At 44.6% G+C, this 19,546-nt stretch overlaps 1 protein-coding gene across 3 annotated transcripts in view; it reads left to right on the top strand.

Moving 5' to 3' along the window:
• Positions 1 to 18,819, top strand: part of UNK (unk zinc finger) — a 61,202-nt gene extending 42,383 nt beyond the window's left edge. The window contains exons 11-17 of one of the 3 annotated variants that reach the window (XM_034789754.1): positions 2,889 to 2,957; positions 3,554 to 3,728; positions 5,011 to 5,112; positions 6,666 to 6,854; positions 11,234 to 11,331; positions 12,099 to 12,356; positions 12,744 to 18,819. In XM_034789754.1, the coding sequence (XP_034645645.1) occupies positions 2,889 to 2,957; positions 3,554 to 3,728; positions 5,011 to 5,112; positions 6,666 to 6,854; positions 11,234 to 11,331; positions 12,099 to 12,356; positions 12,744 to 12,899 (1,047 nt within the window). In that variant the 3' untranslated portion in view covers positions 12,900 to 18,819. Of the gene's footprint in view, positions 1 to 2,888; positions 2,958 to 3,553; positions 3,729 to 5,010; positions 5,113 to 6,665; positions 6,855 to 11,149; positions 11,332 to 12,098; positions 12,357 to 12,743 lie in introns of all 3 variants that reach the window. The other 2 variants (XM_034789753.1, XM_034789755.1) reach the window with 2 other exon arrangements.
• Positions 18,820 to 19,546: the final 727 nt, after the last annotated feature.

Genomic DNA, 19,546 nt, shown 5'->3' with positions numbered 1-19,546 from the left:
AGGGTCCTGTGGCACCTTTAAGACTAACAGAAGTATTGGGAGCATAAGCTTTCGTGGTAAGAACCTCACTGCTACTCTGAAGGGATCTGGGCCATCCATATTAAAGTTCACATTGGTGAACCAGGCTTTGTGTGATGTTCCATAATGGTTCAGTTGAATGCATAAGTAGTATGTCATCCAAAACACATGGCCAGTAAAACAGGATGGTTGCTTAGCATGCATGCTAAAGCGACCACAATACAAGTATAAGAATCTGAATGTAGCTGGATAAATGATACTAGGTTTTAAAAAAAGAAAGAAAGCAGATTTTGCCAAGAGACCTGAATATCTGGCCTGGCTTCTTAAGCAAGTAACACAAATCACTTTTCATTAAGGCGTTTTCATGCTGTGCACAAAAGAATTAGCTTGAGATCCTTATCAGGTTGTGACACAAGACTGGAAAAGCTGCGCCAATGAAATCCCTTTTAGTATTGATCCTCTTCCACCCCTTCATGTGCAGTGAGGCCGGAGTGTGATGTATAGCACGGTCTCAGAGTCACGACTCCTGGGGTTCTGTGCATGACTCTGCTGCTGAGTTTCTCTGGGTCCTTTTGGCAAGTTGCTTAACCTCTTCATGCTCTGCATGATAACACTTACCACACAGTGGAGTTGTACAGCTTATTTTATTAGTGTTTGTAAAGGCCTTTAAGCACTTTGGATGAAAGGTGCTAGTAACCTGCAAACATGCTGCACAACAGATTTCTTCTGTGCTGGATGTGGCATGTTCTGTGTTTCATCCATAATTTACATCACGCTTTCCTCCCCCACGACTCAACAGAGCAAATTATAGATTGAAATTCCATCTCCACTTTTAATTTTTCTGCCTGTTTTGGTTAGTTTTGTACTCTCTAATGTTATTCAGAAATACAGGCGTTTCTTTACTACTGTACCTGGGCATAAAGGAGAAGAATGTGGAGCTTTTAACTGGTGTTGCACCAAATTCATTGTTGCAGACATTGGGGCTGGCCCTGAAATGTTTTAAGAACCTTCAGTGAGGCTTAGCTGCAACATTGCCAAGTATGTTGGCAAGAATCCTCTCAGCAGGGGTGGGAAAAACAATGGGCAGTGATTCTGTTTGTATGTGTGCGTCTCTCTCTCCACTCTAACTGCTGACTCCTGCTTATGTCACATTTTGCGTTCAGATGAGTGTCAGCAAGGAAGAGCTGCACTGGGTGATCTAGCAGGCGTGTTATCAACACACGCAGATGCGCTAACATAACACAGCATCAATTGCACACAAAGAAAGACAAGCCTGAGATCAGTTGAGTTGTGACTGCCACATACACACAGTGCACTATTTAGGGAAAGCAGTACAGAAAGATCTTTGTGTCCATATCTCACCTGCCTGTTCACCAGAGCTTGGCCCCCTGTGGGCATAAGATTAAAGAGAGAAAATGAATCAATTAAGTAAAACGAGAGGAATTCTATGCTCTGCTGCTGCTCTTTCTCCTCTTTATTCATTTTGGTTACAGTGTCCATTCTCAGCTGTCAATCATTCATCATTTTCATGACAACTTTTTTTTGTCTAACGCCCCATCTTTCCCTCACCCCAAAAGGGTGAGCCAAAACGCCGAGGCAGATCATGGCAGGCAAGTGCTTCATTTTGTGTGATACTGTTGTGCATCATGCCTGAACCTCCCCTTCTCCCTACTCTCTTAGATCTGTTTACTCTCTGTACTCTCAATAAAATGATGAACAGCCCTTTTTATGTCTGGAATGTGTTTCTCTGAATCACAAGGATCCTGCCCAGTAAATGAAACAAGCAGAGCAGATCTGGGCACCTTTTCACAGCCTCAGGGAGTGTAATTGATCCCAGGTTGCCTTCTATCACAGATACAGCAGGATAACAGCAGCCATACCTCCATAATAAACCATTATGCAATGACATGCTCATGAGGGAAGTTTCTTCCTGACCCTAGTTGTTGTAGTTGGTGGTTGGCTAATAATGTCCTGAAGCAAGAGGCTTGAAATCACTTGTAATTTTTTTATCTGAGGTAGTGGAACTGTGGATATATTTTTTTCCATATAGAGATCCACTCTGTTTTGGAATCCCACTAAACTCTCGGCTCAGTGGCATCTGTAATGGCATTGAGTTCCACAGGTTAAAAAAATGATTTCTTTGAGTCTGTTTTTTTGATTGCTTTTTAATTTCATTACATGTGCCTTTATTGTTTTTGTTAATGGGAAATGAAAGTAGGAGCATCTGGCTTATCTCTACCCCATCTTTTTTACATCCCTTTGTAGTAGTAATAATAATCCCTAGCTCTTTTCATCAGTAGATCTCAAAGCGTTTCACAAAGGAGCTCAGTATCATTATCCCCATTTTGCAGATGGGGAAATTGATGTCACTTCTTTTCCCTCTCCTTTTTAAACTAGGTAATCCTGGTTGGGACCTTGTCTGGAGAAGTAGCAAAATAAACAGTAAAGCATCTTGTCAAAAATAAATAATTCTGAAAGTAAATAAAAATGTAATGTGCTTCCTACCAATTTTATTGGAGAATGGCAGAGACTATGGGCAATGGAAAGGAATCCATACTTGGTCTTGTATTCTTAAGAAGTTATTAATGTTAATGAAGGGGTAATTCAGTTAAATGCAAACATAATTGCAGTAGATCCATAAATAACTGAGCAGAATGTCCGTGTATCGAGAGGGCGAGCGATTCAGGGGGATTCTCCATTTTTTAAACACCCAGCTCAGCTTTTTGGATTCTAAAGCATCCAGGACAGCCTAATAGAAGGGCTGGGGGCTGTCCATGTTCCTCATGGCCTCTCCAAAAGCCATCAGTCAGCCATTTCCAATTTAGCTGTTAATCCCCCTGCTTATCTTTTGTTCTGTTTATTTACTGCAGCAGGCGAAAATAAAATCCCATTCACTGGAATACAGGACCCAGGAGCAGCCTCTGTTACAGCCCAAACAGGTACGGTAATGCCAACAGAGCTCTGAGACCTTGCTTGGAGCTCACCCCACCTCAAATGAGAATGCTAGCCAGATCTGTGGAGCCAAACGCATTGGCAGGAAGCCAATGACAGGCCAGACAGAGTCAGGGCACTCTAGGTCAGAAATGATCTTTTGAGAAGGGAGGAGATTTCTGGAGATTTGTGTGTGAAGGCCAAGGCCTGCGTGAGTTCAGGGTAGATTCACAGTTCTGGACTGTGGCAGAGAAAGGGTCCCTGTAAAGAGGGTTTCCTGTCAGTTTTCAGGAAATGTGTTTGCTGAGTGAGTGACCCAGACCCCTGATTGTATACTACCTGTGGGTCATGTGAGTTTGTTTCAGTGAGGCCTGAAGGATCTTTGTAAGACTGAAAAGAAACAAACCTGTAGAAATGAAACACAAACAGTTAATCTCCCCCTCTTTCCCCGCCCCCACACTGGTGGCAGTAACCATCTGTCTGAATGGGAGCAGCAAAGAACACGTTCACCAATGTGCCTTGGCTGATGCCATATCTCTGCATGTTATTGAAGTGATTCTTTTGTGGATATGTTTAATTTCTTACCTCCCCCTTCTTGTTTCAGGACATACTGGGGATTCTTCCAGTGGGCAGCCCTTTGACTTCCAGCATCTCTTCCAGTATCACCTCCAGTCTGGCAGCAACACCACCAAGCCCAGCTGGCACCAGCAGCATCCCAGGCATGAACGCCAATGCCCTTCCTTTCTACCCTACCAGTGACACAGTGGAGTCTGTTATAGGTAACACTGCTTGTTTATTTACGTGGAGCAGGGCTCTCAGGAGGGGCTCTTCAGGCATGAGAATTGGAATAACATGTTGCAGCCATGAGGCTGAGGGATGTTACAGTGTGCTCTAGTTTCTTATCCCACACTTCCCTGGTAGTGTTGGCACCTCCCTGTGATTCTAGGGTTTCTATGCCTATGGCTCGGCAGATCTATTCTGCAGGTCATTATGGATGACATTCACCCCTGCACAGAGGATCAGCACCAGGGCTATGCACTCCTTAAGTGCAACTTGGGCCTTCAAAATAGTGCTTAAGTGAGGTTTGATGGTGCATAGATCGTAAGCTGGTCCTCTGCACAGGGGTTATTGTCACTCTATATGAATAACATCTGTTCCTGAGAGAGTGCGTGGGTTTGGCAGACTTGGGGTATACACTGTGTAGAGCAGAAAATCAGTGACAGTCTCCACAGCTACAACTTCTTTATTTTCCCTTTGCGGATTTTAACAGGAGGGGCTGGTCAGCTGTATGCTGATCTCTCCCCATCCAGAGGTCCAAGTGTAGGACAAACTCCCTAGAAGAGTAGAGCAAGGGGCTCCCATAGGGGAGTCACTGCTGTTCTGCCAGTCAGATTCTTTATATCCTCTTTCATGAGCCAGCATTTCTGATGTAAATTAATTACAACAATAAAAGTAGTTAATCCAAATAAACAGGCCCGGGGGAACATATATATGTATGTATATAAGTATATGTATATCTGTAGGTCTGTGATGAGGTATGTTTTAATGAAATGGTTAGATATAGCATTGGGCAGGCACTGTGTAAGCTTTCTTCACCTTAGACTGTCTTTGAACCTCAGACCTGATTTGCAATCTGCCTGCTGCTTCTAGTCCATTTCTAGGCCTCTCCTCAGTACATTGGTGATACAGCACTAGCCATAACCAGACAGAACATGGGTAGGTGTTGTCGAATAGTACGAACAGAACCAGAACATCACTACGGGGGATAGCTGTGAGGATTGCTATTATTTCAGATTTGTATGTCTATTTTCATGTAACTGTTGGGAACGAGCTGATATAAAATCTTGGGGAATCAGGTCAGGCAACGGAAACCAATATGAAAAGCTGCCTGTTACACTCACAACGAATCATTTAATAGCGACTGCACAGGATCGAGAAAAGGGCTGAGTACACTGTCCAGTAGACAGCAATGGCTGTTGCAGTATGTAGGCTCTTTGGGCCACACTATCTCTTGAAGTTGTTGGTCCTTTGTAACATAATTGGTACCTCTGTGTCCGGCAGAATCTGCCTTGGATGACCTGGACCTGAACGAATTCGGAGTGGCTGCCCTGGAGAAGACATTTGACAGCAGCACGGTGCCCCACACGAGTGGCATCATGATAGGTACATGAAAGCAACAGAGCTTTCTGTGATCGTCTGCCAAGCAGTGTTGCCAGATCAGCTAGGCTGAACCAGCCCACAAAGCTCTAAAACCAGCCTCAAAAAAGATTTATTGGTTGGAAGCAACAATTGTAACTAACTCAGGCAACCAGTGAGAGTCCTGAGAGCAAAAGATCACTCTCCATGGCTAGCAGAGATGAGTTCTTGCCAGTGGCCTAGGAATGTTTCTGAGATGAGCATGTTTTGTTTGTCTTGGTCTGTAAACACCGACCATCTAAAATGTGCCTGGTAGCTATAAAAACAGCTGAAAATATAGCAACTCACATCTCCTGAGGAAAATTCCAGGAAAAGTCACAGAGAACCCAGTGACCTGGCAATACTGTTCTACTGTCATAGGATCATTTGATAGTGTATGGCCTTATATCAAAGCATACAATGTATGTCTCATCTTCTGTATGTGACATTTGAACCGGATCCATTTTGCCTGTCTCTAGTGGCTTGAAAGTTATAGATCTCAGGACTCTTTGCAGAGAGCATTGGTGACTAGCTGCCACCATTCCCATACTCAGTGAAACAGGTTCTTCTGTATAACCTAATGCTCGCTCCATAATGGCTTTTATTTGCCTATGCAGCTACTGCTCAGAACCTTACCTGAGAAACCAAACTCCATTCTGTGGACGATTTTAGATCCGATCCCCCTCAAAGGATCAACATACTGATTCAACATCCAGATTCTGTGTGCTCTGAGGGCCCCATTCCTGCCACAGCTCAGCCTTGTTGGCCTAGAGAGACAAGAAGCATGGAATAGAGGAATTGTGATCTTTCTGTCACTTCCTTTAGGTCTAGTATCAGGGGGTAGCCGTGTTAGTCTGTATCTACAAAAACAACAAGGAGCCTGGGGTCTGGGTGTTAACCATTGCCTTTTAAGCTGGGATCTATCAGTACAGAATGGAAGGGGGCGGGGAGAAAACTCTTTGGAGCGATCTGTGCAGCAGGAAGAGACTGCTCTCTGGTGTAGTGGAGCTCGACTCTGTTACCATTAGATGCAGGCTTTCAAGTACAGCTGAAGCCAGTTGCTCATTTTAGATTGACCGAGTGGTGATGTGATCCTCTTTCTGGTGACTGCCGGTAGTTTATTGGTATTAAAAAAAGGAAGAGCAAATTTTGCAAGTGAATCTTCATTCCAAAGCTGCTCACTTGATATCTAAAACAAATGGTCTTCCGTAGGCTGGCAGGGACTGTGAACTCTGCAGGGGGAGCGCATTCAGGGTCTGGAGGGAGTGCCTCTCTCTGCTTTGGCCAGTTGACCAGCAGTCTTGGCGTACTCTGAAGGGAGTCACATCTGGTCCTACTTGGCCAGAAGGATGCTGGCCGCAGTGCCCCTTCTGAAGGTTGAGAGCTGTGTAATGTAGAAGGGAAATGGTGGGAATTCCCAGGACTCCCCTTTTTGATAAGCAGCGGGAAGCTAACATCTGCTGTTGTAAACTCCTGTGCTGTGCTCTGGCCCATACTTCATGATCATACATTCCCATCCTCTTTGTGTGTTCTTTGTCCAGGTGGGAGTTTGCTGCAAAGTTCTGCTCCTGTAAATATCCCTGGGTCCCTTGGAAGTTCCGCCTCTTTTCACTCTGCCTCTCCTTCTCCACCGGTCAGCCTATCATCGCATTTCCTCCATCAGCCCCAGGGACACTTAAGCCAATCAGAAAACACATTCTTGGGGACATCAGCTTCTCATGGATCATTAGGTAAATGCACAGTGTGTGTATTACATGTACATACGTGTCTATACCATGTAAGTATTTTCTTTTAAGTTAACTTTAATTTGAATGTCTTATTTCAGTGTTGCCATTTATACCTCTCCTTCCCATAATAACAACAATACTGCAAGCTGCTTTACCAACATGTAATTAATGAATCTTCACAGCACTTCTGTGTTAGAGGGAGCAAATATCCCCATTCTACAGATAGAGAAATTGAAGAAGAAAGGTTAAGTGACTTGCCCAAGTTCACATAGCGCTAATGATGACTTGCTGTGAGAACTTGGGAGTTCCTGGCTCCCCATCTTGTGCTCAAACAAATAGACTACATCTCTTTCTGCTCAGAGCTTAGGGTGAGTGATTATAGCTTAAATCCTCAGCACAACAGAGCTGAGGTGGAGAAGGGAAGATGGTTTTAGGCTGCCTTCAGTTCGTGGGAACAAATGGGGGCTGGACTGGCCCTTGGAGTAATTAAGAGCATCCTCAAGCATACTGTAGAATATAAGAACATAAGAATGGCCGTACTGGGTCAGACCAAAGGTCCATCCATCCCAGTATCCTGTCTACCGACAGTGGCCAATGCCAGGTGCCCCAGAGGGAGTGAACCTAACAGGCAATGATCAAGTGATCTCTCTCCTGTCGTCCATCACCACCCTCTGACAAACAGATTAGGGACACCCTTCCTTACCCATCCTGGCTAATAGCCATTAATGGACTTAATCTCCATGAATTTATCCAGTTCTTTTTTAAACCCTGTTATAGTCCTAGCCTTCACAATCTCCTCTGGCAAGGAGTTCCACAAGTTGACTGTGCGCTGTGTGAAGAAGAACTTCCTTATATTTGTTTTAAACCTGCTGCCCATTAATATGCCCAGCTGCAGTTCCCTTCACATTGCCATTCTATAACCTGGGCTCAGCCGAGTGCAGCAGTGCTCCAGCCACATTCCCTTCCATCCCTACCTCCACTCCCAAAGGTGTGCCCCCTACACTGAGGGTGTGAGCGGCACAACACAGGCAGAATGGGGGAGCAGGATCTGTTAAGAACCCACAGATATTTCAAGAAATCAAATCATTTGATTGGCTGAATGTTATAGTGACTCTTTTGTTATCAATGTGTCTGACAACAACAGACAACAGGGCTTCCTTTAGACAATAATGAGAGCACTTATCAAATTTGGGAGATTTTTTAATTTTCAGTGCTAAATCTCAGCTAAATGCTTTGCTAATCTGTTGCTTCATGCATCTAACAACGCTGTGTCTCATATCTTGCAATCACATTCTTTGCTTGTTCAGAACAAGCCTTTTTGGTCTTGCTTGAACGGCTTATACCAATGGTCCCCAACCTTTTCCGGATGGCGGGCGCCGGACGACGAGCCACCGAGGACCGTGGCCGGTGGACAAGCATCTGCCGAAATGCTGCCGAGAAGCGGCAACGTCAAGCGGCATCGCTGCCGAAATTCCGCCGAAGTAGCATCATCAAGAGGCATCGTTGCTGAAATGCTGCTGAAAATCAGCGGCATTTCGGCGGTGACGCCTCTTGATGATGTTGTTTTTTGGCAGCATTTCGGCGGATGCTTGTCCACCGGCCAGTACGTGGGCACACATAGATGCCCCGGCGGGCGCCATGGCGCCCGCAGGCACCGCATTGGGGACCACTGGCTTATACAATGACATTTATGAGAAAAGACCTATCAGAAGGCAATGGTGTTTAATTACAGCTGGTTTTTATCATGGGAAAAGTCACAATTTCAGTAAGAAAAGGGAAACATAACAGAAAACATTATTTTAATAAAGCTATACTTTTTATTTCAGCAGAAAAGTGTTGCATAGCTTGTATTCATCTAACCACACAGAGTGCAGAATCAAATAAATGGAATACAATTGCAAAATGCATTTAGTGATCTGAATTTTTTTTAAAAGCCAAATACATCTTAGAACACACTAGAGGAGTGGGGATAATTTGAGTCTTTTCAGCTTTTGCTAAGGTTTTTTGACATAGTAACTTACCGGTTTAGAATGTAGGACTTGTCCATACAGCTCATTGAATGCAGCCGAGATAGAATGCCTAGTGTGAAAAGTTATTATTTGTATTGTATTACTGTAGGGCCTAGGAGCCCTAGACATGGACCCAGAGTGCTAGCTGCTGTACAAACACAGAAAAGATGGTCTCTGCCCCAGGGAGCTTACAGTCCAAGACAAGAGACAACAGATGGAGCCAGACAGGCGGGGGAGTACAAGGAAACAATCAGACTTCATGGTCAGCATGATAGGCTGTGGTATCAGCACACCAGCAACCTAGTCATTGCCAAATTCCCTTTCAAGAAATCTAGAACAGTAATAAAAATAAAGCATTAAACTTCTGTAGGGATCCCTTTCCCCCACTACCAATCCTTTTGCTTTACCAGCAGGAGGGCAAATGGACAGACAGTCCCTCCCTAGAGGCAGGAGATGGGAGCTGTGGGAAGCCAGGGACAGTTTTTGAACCGGCATAACTATGTCGGTTGTGGTGGGATTTATTTTTTTTGCTAAAATAATTATACCACCTCTAGTGTGGATGCAGTTATACTGCTATAAAAGTGCCTGACACCGGTATAGTTTATTCCCCTTCCCATACAAGAATGAGCTATACCAGTTTAAGGCACTTTTCCACCATTATAATTGCATGTGCACTAGGGCATTGTGTTACTTTTATAATTTAGTTAAAGTGGTACAACATTCTAGTGTAGACAAGCCCTGAAAGAAGCAGTAGAGACCCCAAACTAACCAGTTTCTGCCACTGGGTTTGAGATGCCCAGCAAAGGTAACCAGCTTCTTTGTTCTTGAGTGCTGCTTCTGACTGAGATGCTCTCTGCATCTGGTCTGTATGCACTGGTTTATCTTAAATTTGGTCTTTAAATTAGTTTGAGTTAAACTGGTGCAGACCCCTGTGTGGACACTCTTACATTGATTTAAACCTGACTTATCTCAATTCTGCTTAATGCAGTTAGAAATTGAATTAAGATAAATCTATATAAGCCAGGTTTAAATTTATTTAAGAGTGTCCACACAGGGATTTGCCACTAAATCACTTCTAAACTACATCACTTTTAAACAACCCTTTCATTAAACTGGTGCAAGCTGGTGAGCAGACAAGGCCTGAGTACCCAGAGCTCTCTGCCTTGTGTGCACCAGTCATCCCGTAGCTTCTTGTTGATTCTAACCTGGATGAGGGCTGCAGAGGTTCATTCTGAGTAAAAACAGAGACTTTTTTATTGGCAAGACACAAATCCTGGATTCCATGACCAATGTGCGGCCTTGTTTATCATATATTTCCTTCCACTGTGTCACCCAAGGCCCTGAGTCCTACTGTGAGAGGGGAAATGGGTTTGAATATGCTAGGCAGGAATGTGGCTATAGCTAGATCACTGCCCTCTTAGTGCTCGAAGATGGCATGCGTGGCACTAATTTGCTTACTGTGGAATCCGAAGGAGAAGTCACACCTGACTTTGTCTACACAGGCAAACAAAGTGGGTGTTTGCAGTTAAGGTAGCGCAGCGGTTCTCAAACTGTGGGTTGAGATGCCCAATGACCCCATTTGAATGGGGTCACCCGGGTTGGCATTAGACTTACTGGAGCCCGGGGCCCAAGTCCGAGCCGCACCATCAGGGCCCAAGCCCCACCACCCGGGGCACAAGCCCAAACCTGATAGCTTCAGCCCTGGGCAGCGGAGCTCAGGCTTCAGCTTCAGCCTTGGGTGGCGGGGCTCAGGTTACAGGCCCAGGGCAGTGGGGCTTGTGCAGGCTCAGGCTTTAGTTCCCCCCTCTCGAGGTCATGTAGTAGTTTTTATTGTCAGAAGGGGATCGCGGTGCAATGAAGTTTGAGAACGGCTGAGCTAGCGTAACTAGGCTACTGCATGGCAAGCTGACATGATCTTGAGGGAGTTAAACTGTCTGTCACAGGTGCAAACGGGGGGGATTTCAGTTGGGGGAAGCTAACTTGATTGAAAAACTCCCCTTTAGAGCCTGTGTAGACAGAGCCACATTCAAGGGGAGCTTCTGTCTGGCGGCAGGAGACGTCAGTTCCCAAACTACACACTCAGCTACCTAAAAGTGTGAGACCTTCAGTATGTGTGAGCATTGCTGTTCCCAAATGGATGACTATCTCCTGAAGGAGTGAACTGGTTCCTAAAACAAACCTCTGCCTCCTAAACATTCACTGTGAGCCCTGGATTTCACAGGGGCAGGGAACAAGTGGGGAAACCTCCGACACCTGTGACATAACCCTCTCTGTCTCCTCGTGAAACAGGTTTAAATGGGATGAACAGCAGCATATGGGAGCACTTTGCTTCTGGGAGTTTTTCGCCCAGTACCTCACCTGCGTTTCTGTCAGGTCCAGGTGCTGCTGAGCTGACGAGACTGCGACAAGAACTGGATGAAGCCAACAGCACAATTAAGCAGTGGGAGGAGTCCTGGAAACAAGCCAAACAGGTACAGTGCAGTTTGCAGGGGATGTGGCAACGGGATGTCAAGGCATAGCCAAAGAGGCATTTCAAACATAGAGATGATGTAAGGTGATGTAATTCAGAGCCTCTTAGAGCCAGAATCCCTTAGACCTCTTTACACCCACTTACCAATGAGTAAAGGAATGAGAGCTGGTGTACTTCTTGTGCTTAGGAGCTGGAATGGTATAAGGCCTTGTCTACACACTAAAGTTACACCAGTTTAACAAAAGGCACCATCTTAAACTGATTTAGTTAAAGTGACACAAAAGTCTGTGTGGACACTTCGTATTTCAGTTTAAAGCAAGTTTATTTCATTTTAGCATAGTCAATTAGGAATCCGTTTAAGCTAAACTGAAAGCAGCCACTTTTAAACCGAAATAAGAATCTCCATACAGAGGCTCACAGCAGTTTAATTAAATTGGTGTAAAATCACACCTTAATTAAACCAGTGTAACTTTCCCATGTAGCCAAGGCCTTAGTTACTGCAGAGAGTAGCAGTGATTTAACTTGCACTTTCTTACATCCTTCAGTTAGCCACTTGTTTTTGCTACACCTCTCCTTTGGTCTCTCAGCATTCAAGTTATGCCAGCGCACACACCACCTCGGAATCTGGCCCACTGACTTTAAGGGAGGGTAAATTTCATGTTGGTAAATTGGTGTGAATCTAAATAGGTAGATAAGTAAAAGGGAGTCTCGGGTAGTCTCAGATGCTGGCAGAGGGTTTATACTGACTCTTTTTGCTCGGACTTACAGGCATGTGATGCTTGGAAGAAGGAAGCAGAGGAAGCGAACGATCGTGCCAGCACAGCCAACATGGAATGTGAGCTGGCCCGGGAGCAGAGGGAAGCCCTGGAGCTGCAAGTGAAGAAACTCCAGGAGGAGCTGGAGAGGATCCATGCTAGCCAGGACCCCCAGCTCCTGCGCTCATTCTCTGATCTAGAGACCCTCTCACTCTCCACACTGTACACCCTACAGAAACAGCTGCGCGCCAACCTGGAGAGAGTCGACAAGGTGAGCATGAGGGACCTTGGGGTGGGAGCATTTCGCTTACCTCTTACTTTCCAAGTGGTCTGTAGAGATCTAAGGCCTTGTCTATCCAGCCAAAACAGAAGTTAGCAACTTTTTTGCTCAGCCTGAGTGAATATACTCAAATTGAGTTATAATCAGATTAAACAAATGCTGTAGCCCTGGTCTCTACAGCTACAGAGACCAGGGCTATAGCTAGAGTACAATTGTAAATCTAAGTAGGTCAGGGAATAGAACCTAAAAGTACCCAGGAACCCAGCGCTCAATACACCAGCCTGTGCTGCCTCACTTTCACTTCACAAAGCTGATGGGAATATACTCCACCGTGTGCAGGTTGGTGATGATTGTGTTTTGGTTTGTCCTCTCTTGCAGGCAGTATTTCAGATGCAATCAGTGAAATGTCTTAAGTGTCAGGAGGAGAACCGGGTGGTGTTACAGTGCCAACATGCCGTGCTGTGTGAAATGTGTGCCGAGGAGGGCGAATGCCCCATCTGCCATCCCAACAGGCCACACACTCTCCAATCGTGACCCTTCAAGGACACTTGGTTTCTCATATCACATAGAACTTTTTAACTTTATATATATATATATATATATATATATAAAAAACAAAAATTAGTTGCAGAGCACTTTTTAATATTTTACATCCCCCATCTAAACTGCCCCTCTCCCACTCCCCACTAATTCTAACCGTTTAGGAACTTTGACAGCTGTTTTTAATACAGCGCAAAGGGCCATTTGAGAAGAGTCTGTGTTTTTCCTCTTTTCTATTTAGGATATAACAAATTTTTGACTATTTTGGGAGTTTTGGAGTTGGGGAGAGGGGCCTCCAGGTGCTTTCCAGAGTGAGGGTTGGACTCATGGCGGAGGAAGGAGATGAATTCCCATTGCTTGATCATGTCTTCAAACCTTTACTCTTTTACCAGCCCAGCTTGTTAAAGCCATCCCCACTGACAGAAGCCCTGTTGGGTGTCTGCTGGGTTAGAGCTTTGCTCACTCAGATGCTTGCTGATCTCTGAATACACAAGAACTTTGCCTGTCCATTTAAACAACAAAGTTCACTTTTTAGAAGTTTTTTTTACACAATTTGTATATTTGTAAGAAAACAAGAAAAGGGAAAAAATACTGAAATTAAAGCAACTCAGGCCAGGCCAGTGGCTAGTGTACATTGTAGGTATGCTTGGGGGTCCTGGGTTTGAGAGTCCTTAGAAATACTGCCCAGACGGCAAGCTAAGGCTAATCCATAGAAGGAAGGTGGAACCACAGGTTCCGGCTCTCCTCCGGTGGTGTCTTGTCGAGATGTATTTCAGCTTCAGGTCGGATGGTAGTCTGGGGACTTGCTTCGTAATTGCTGGTGCATGTGGAAGAGATTCCAGTTGGTGAGTGAGAATGTCAGGTTAGGAGATGAGCTGTGAGGTGATGACCCTACTTGAACTGGCCAGATATTTCCTGTGTCACTGCCTCAAGGATAACAGGGATCCCACAGCTCTGTGCTCTCCATGATTTTCTGGTGGGTGAAGGTGAAGCCTGAGCTGCTCCTGGGTTCTGAGGCAGGGATCAGAACCCAGGAAGTTTGTAATTTTTCTCTGCCAGTGCATCTGGTTAATATTAGCACTTTCAGTAATGAATTCTCAGAAGATCTCTGGGAGGGGTTCTCCTTCCATGGGCAGAGCCATTGCTGTGCCATGGTATACAGAGGTATCCACACCAACCCACTTATTTCTGTGTCACTATTGGGGTATTCAGCCCAAACAGGCAGGCAGTTCGCAGGACAATGATACATGCTCCGTCTGTTGTTCCCCAGCTGCACTCTTGCTACAGGTGCCACTAGTACTCATGCTGTTGACACAGCATTATGCCGGTGGCAACAAAATAATTTCCATCATGGAGCAAATCACTGCTCCATCTATTCCAGCCTTGAACAGTGGCCAATGCCAGAGGCTGCAGAGACACGTGTAAGTTATTTCTTCCTGATCACAGCTGACCACTTTATGCCCTGAAGCATGATATTTGATAACACTTGTGACTTTTAAACTTAGCAAGTGTAACTGCAGATACTGTTCTTATTCACATAAATAACACTGATTCAAAACTTTACTAAAGCTAGTTTGCTCAGTAATGTCCAGTGGCAGAGAGTTCCACAGGGTAATTATACAGTTACTGGGACGAGATACCATGTCAGCTGAGAAAGGAAAAGAACTTTAATTTCAACTGGACATTGAAAATCCTCAAACCACCAACCATTGTGTACAAACATTCCTGGTGACTTGGTGGAGTTAGCAATAGAGTCTAACCTGCAGGTGTCTAGCAGACAGCAGCTGGACCTGGGGAGTGTAACAGGAAAGATATGGTGCCACCAAACTCAATCTCCTTCTGGTAATGGGGACAGAAGGGAAAGGAGGAACTCGGGTCCCATGAACAAACTTCCTTTTCCAAGACATTCCTTTTCCTTGTTGCAAGGAAAATCTTCCGGTGTCCTTGGGCTCTCTCTCATTCTCCCACCTCCTGCTGTGCAGATTCATCTCTTGGACATGTAGCTTTCTGCAAAGTCTGGCTGGATCCTTCTAGGGGATCTGACCTGCTGTGAGCACCATAGATCTTTACCTCCCAGCACCATCAGCAGGGGAGCTCATGCTACCTTCTACTTGTTCACTTGGGCTGGCATTGCAGTTTACTCCTAGGTTAGTATGGTGGGGAAGAAGAGAGGGGGAACCTCCAGATTAGCCCTATACCAGCAACAAATGTTCAAGTTCATTGTTTCCCTCCAGGAAAAAAACAAAATGCCACTGGCCAGGACCCTGTCTAGTAGCTGAGCTTTTCTACAACCATTTCCTAAGTGTAAATTGACTTCTGATTTCAGGGGGAGGCAATAACCTGCTGGGTTCCCAACCAACTGGCCCACCAGGTCATTAATTGGTTTGTATTCTCTTTCGCAGTACGGGGCGGGCAGGCCCTGGGTCTCCCAGCTCTGAACAGACACTGCAAACAGGCTGACGTTAATGGGGCAAACTCCGCTCTCAGGTACAAATGCACGGCTCACAGTGTGTGCGTATCTGAGACCTGAGTTTGACACTGTTTTATTATTACCCATTTGTGGCTCAATCCTGCAGCATCTGCAGCGGCAAAACTCCCATCAGAGTCTCTCTTTCTTTCTTAAGCATTTTTTAATGCACCTACTGCAGGCAGCCTCTAGACACTATAACACACATTGAAAAGTATCCGTTCTGTCTGAAAGGACAGTAACCTCCATGTCTGGGAGTTTTACCTGCATTAAAAACTGCAGGAGTGGATCTTTAATCCCATCAGTGACTCCTGGTTCTGGGTGTTTGGGGCTAGTTTGCCCACCTTCCCCACCCTGGAAGTGCACCGGAAACCCAGCAGCCCATGGTTGTTAATAGGAACAATTAAACTGTTACCAGAGACTTTCAAAGTATTTCGTATTTAATGCAAGGAAATAATTAGATTTGCTTCCATGATTCCATCCTTCCTCTGCAGGGAAGGGATTAATATGCATTCCCAGATGATCTCTAAGTGCAGCTCTGTGTAGTTGTTTCCCCCCTCCTCCCCCCATTAACTTGTTTTTTGGTAAAAATGCTTTTTTTCCATGTGTATTTTATTGCAACTAGCATCAATTTTTTAATTTTTTTTGTATGGAGCGATAATGCTGGGTGACTATTGTGGCTATGTTGTTTGGTTATAGCCTTTGAATGTCTGTGCCATGAGGTGGGACTGGTCTCAAAGGCCTGCAAACCTGCCTCAGTTTGATCTTAAGGAAAGATCATTTGTTAAAATGTATGAACATTCTTTTTTAAAAACAAATGAAAAACCACAAAAAAAGGGGGAAGGAAAAACCCAATGAAAATGCAATTTACTAAACTGTTTTGGTAACTAATGGAAAAATAATAGGAAATAAACTCTTGAATCAGGTCTGTAATATTTATAAGCTCTGAAGCTGATCAGCCCACGTGGCTACTGGATGGAAATTAGTTTGTAATGTTTGTTTTTGTTAACATTGTGGTTTATTACTCTCCTTCCTTCCTTCCTGTAGGATTGTCCATTGTGACCCTGTGCTCTTTGGACAAATCAGTTTGTCCAGAGAACTGGCTGCATAATTGCAACTGATTCCCACAGGGGAGGTTATATCGATGTGTTCCCCTCTCCTCCCAAAGTAACATTGACCCATGATCAACATACTCATGTCTGTCCCATTAGGATTTGGTAATTCCTCAGTAATGCAGAACTAGTTGGTCATCCTGGGGAGATCAGACTTTTCCCCATTGGCAGATTGCTTAGCCAAGTGGGGTACAAGAGAAATTCCAACCTAGAGAACTACATAGTTTGCCTTCTGAGCAAAACACAGTTTCTCTTTATCCTGAAGGACCAAAGAATCCAAATTGGAAAGAATCTAAATCCTCCCCCTCCCTGCCCTCAAATCCTGATTCTCCCCTGCCCCACACCAGTCCTAGCAGAACAGGTTGACTGGATTAGCACCAGGTGTGAAGTGTGACTCTCCTCCCCAATACAGTGTGTTTTGACTCTCTCTTTGTACACACAGTGACTTTTTCTCTCCTTCCTCTGGTCCTTTAACAAAGGCTTTTAAAATCTAGGTTTCTATGAATTTTTAATTGCTGCTCTTTCAAAACATGAAATATCTGAAATGTGAATGATTTCTTTTGCTCCAGATGGAACAGAGAAATTGATCTTTGTGTATTTGATAAATAATGTTGGGGCCCTTTTCTTGCTAGAAATTAGAAATAAAATAAGAGTGAGTTGGGGGGTGGGGGCAAAACAAAGGGTAAAGGCTCTGACTCTCTCTAGCAGCTGTTGACTTTACATCATCTGAGCCAGGTGATACCTGCGTGGAGCCACTGTGCTGCTCTTAAAGCAACAGAATTCTGTGGTCAGCTTTTGTGTGTTATAAAAGGGGGGCCTGCTGAAATATTGGTGCTAATGCATCCAGCCCCTCTAATGTATTGTCACATGCTGTGTATTTTGGAGCAGAAAAGTCCATAGTGTAATGAATGGAATAATTAAATCAGACCAAGGGGACCGTTCTATGGACTGAGTCACGTTAAAAGAAAAAAAAAAAGTCTTAGTCAAAGTGGACAATTTCCAGCCCTTCTGAATTAGCAGCACAGTTGGCTGATGCTAAATAGATAGGGCATGTCTGGGAACACCCCCCCAGAGCTTCCACCCCTCCACACACAGTCCTTATTGGATAAGTAGCGTTGGAAGGGTTCATTAGAAACGCTGACCTCAATGACTAATTCTGCCTGCTTTGCCGTTTCCTAGCCATGATTTGAGGGAAGGGAGTATTAATTGTGTTGTGAAACCACAGTATTCTTAAAGGTCAATAAACTTGTACTTTATTATGAAAAATATACAAGTCTGTCCACTTGAAACAGATGAATTAGAGCAACAATATTCTACATACATACTTACATATATATATATATATAAATGCTAGAAAATCTCCTTAGAGAATAGCTATGAGCCTGAGCATTTCTCCATGTTTGGGAGGCTACAGTGCATTTACATACCATGCTTAGATCATCTCCTGACCATATGGATACCCAGCCAAACCCAAACTGTGGCAGAGGGGTATGTGGCATAGTAGTCAGGTGATACAGGGAAATGGCCCAACTAAGGAACACATGTTATCTTCCCCCAAAGGGATCTCTGCAGCTGTTCTCATACAGAAGGGGTTTATACTTTCCATACATCTCCAAAGCTTAATCTGAGCCACTAGCAAGGGCTTGCACAGTTCAGACAATGAAGAGAATTCCTCACTGTGTGAGGAAGAGTTTAACGCTGAATGGACGCAGTAATTCATTGGTGTTCCACTAGCCACAGTTCATCCTCTTGTTCCCTCTTCCTCCTCCCAGAAGGCAGAATATTCTTACCAGTGTTTTCCTCCAGGATTATAATAATCCCTGGAGCATTGCAAACCGAAAATAGATGTTACTGGTGTCAAGAAAAGTATTGCAAAAGTGAAGTATTCCTGCAAATTAGTGACTGTGGATCAAAGATATCTATGGGGCTTCCCCACTCTGTAGCTTCCGATGTTAAAACAAAATAAATGCGTTAAACAATACACGCTACAGTAGATCTGGTGGCAGTTCTTGACCAATCTCTCTCTTGGACTTCCCGGAGAAGGAGCATTGGGAAGGAGCGTCCCTCAGTCTGTGTAGACGGTGGCAGAATGGTAATCCGTGGTGTGTACAATGTGTTGTTGATTCCATGTATAGACTGTGATTTCAGCTGTCGTTCTTTCTCGTATTCTGTAAATACGTGTTTTGGCTGTCGGAAACCTGGTTTAGACTCTTTTTCTAGGCAGAGTGAATTTGCATGTGGGGCTGGAAGAAATGCAATCTGTGTCACAGTTTCCAAGGGCAGGATGGATTTTCTAGAGGACAATAAATTTTTATTTTTTTGCTAATAAAAAAAACCCAAGCAGCTTGTGTGTGTATGTGCGCACAGTGCATCCGGGCAGTGGGGTGAACTTTCCGTGCGCCTTGGCCCTGCTCTTGGGAGCGAAAGAGTTCCTGAAATGAAGCCAATTACAGACCCAGCTCATTGGGATACAGCACTAAGAAAGGCTGGGCACCTCCCAGACAGCTCTGTAGCTCACGTTCCTCCCCCAAAGAGTTTACAATCAAGATGTATCTATACGATAATATGTAACAGGGCGGAGACAGTCCCATCAGTGGAATGACTGAGCCACATGAGACTCTTGGCAGGTGCCTCCAAACTAGCCAGATTTATGGGATTGGCTGAGAGATCAGGTCTCAAACTCCTTCTTCAAGAGGAATGAGACGTAGGGTGACCAGATGTCCTGATTTTATAGGGACAGTCCCGATATTTGGGACTTTGACTTATATAGGCTCCTATTACCCCCCACTCCCTGTCCCGATTTTTCACACTTGCTGTCTGGTCACCCTAATGAGACGTAGCGTGGGTGAAGAAGCGGTCCCATGATCTAATCAGTAAAAGTATCAAAGGCAGTGTTAGAGCAGGACCCTGGGAGTGGGACCTTGGATCTGTTCCCAAATTTGCCACTGACTTTCTGTGTGAAATAGCATTAAAAGCATGGTGAGATCCTTGAATGAAAGGCACTATAAGGGTACATTGGTGGCGTGGAAGATGGCAGCTGTCACAGAGAGCGAATGAAGATC

This window comes from Trachemys scripta, chromosome 14 (assembly GCF_013100865.1).
Source record: "Trachemys scripta elegans isolate TJP31775 chromosome 14, CAS_Tse_1.0, whole genome shotgun sequence".
Classification (NCBI taxonomy): domain Eukaryota; kingdom Metazoa; phylum Chordata; order Testudines; family Emydidae; genus Trachemys; species Trachemys scripta.
Note: the sequence above shows the minus strand (reverse complement) of the source record. Positions and strands in the feature narration are given on the sequence as shown.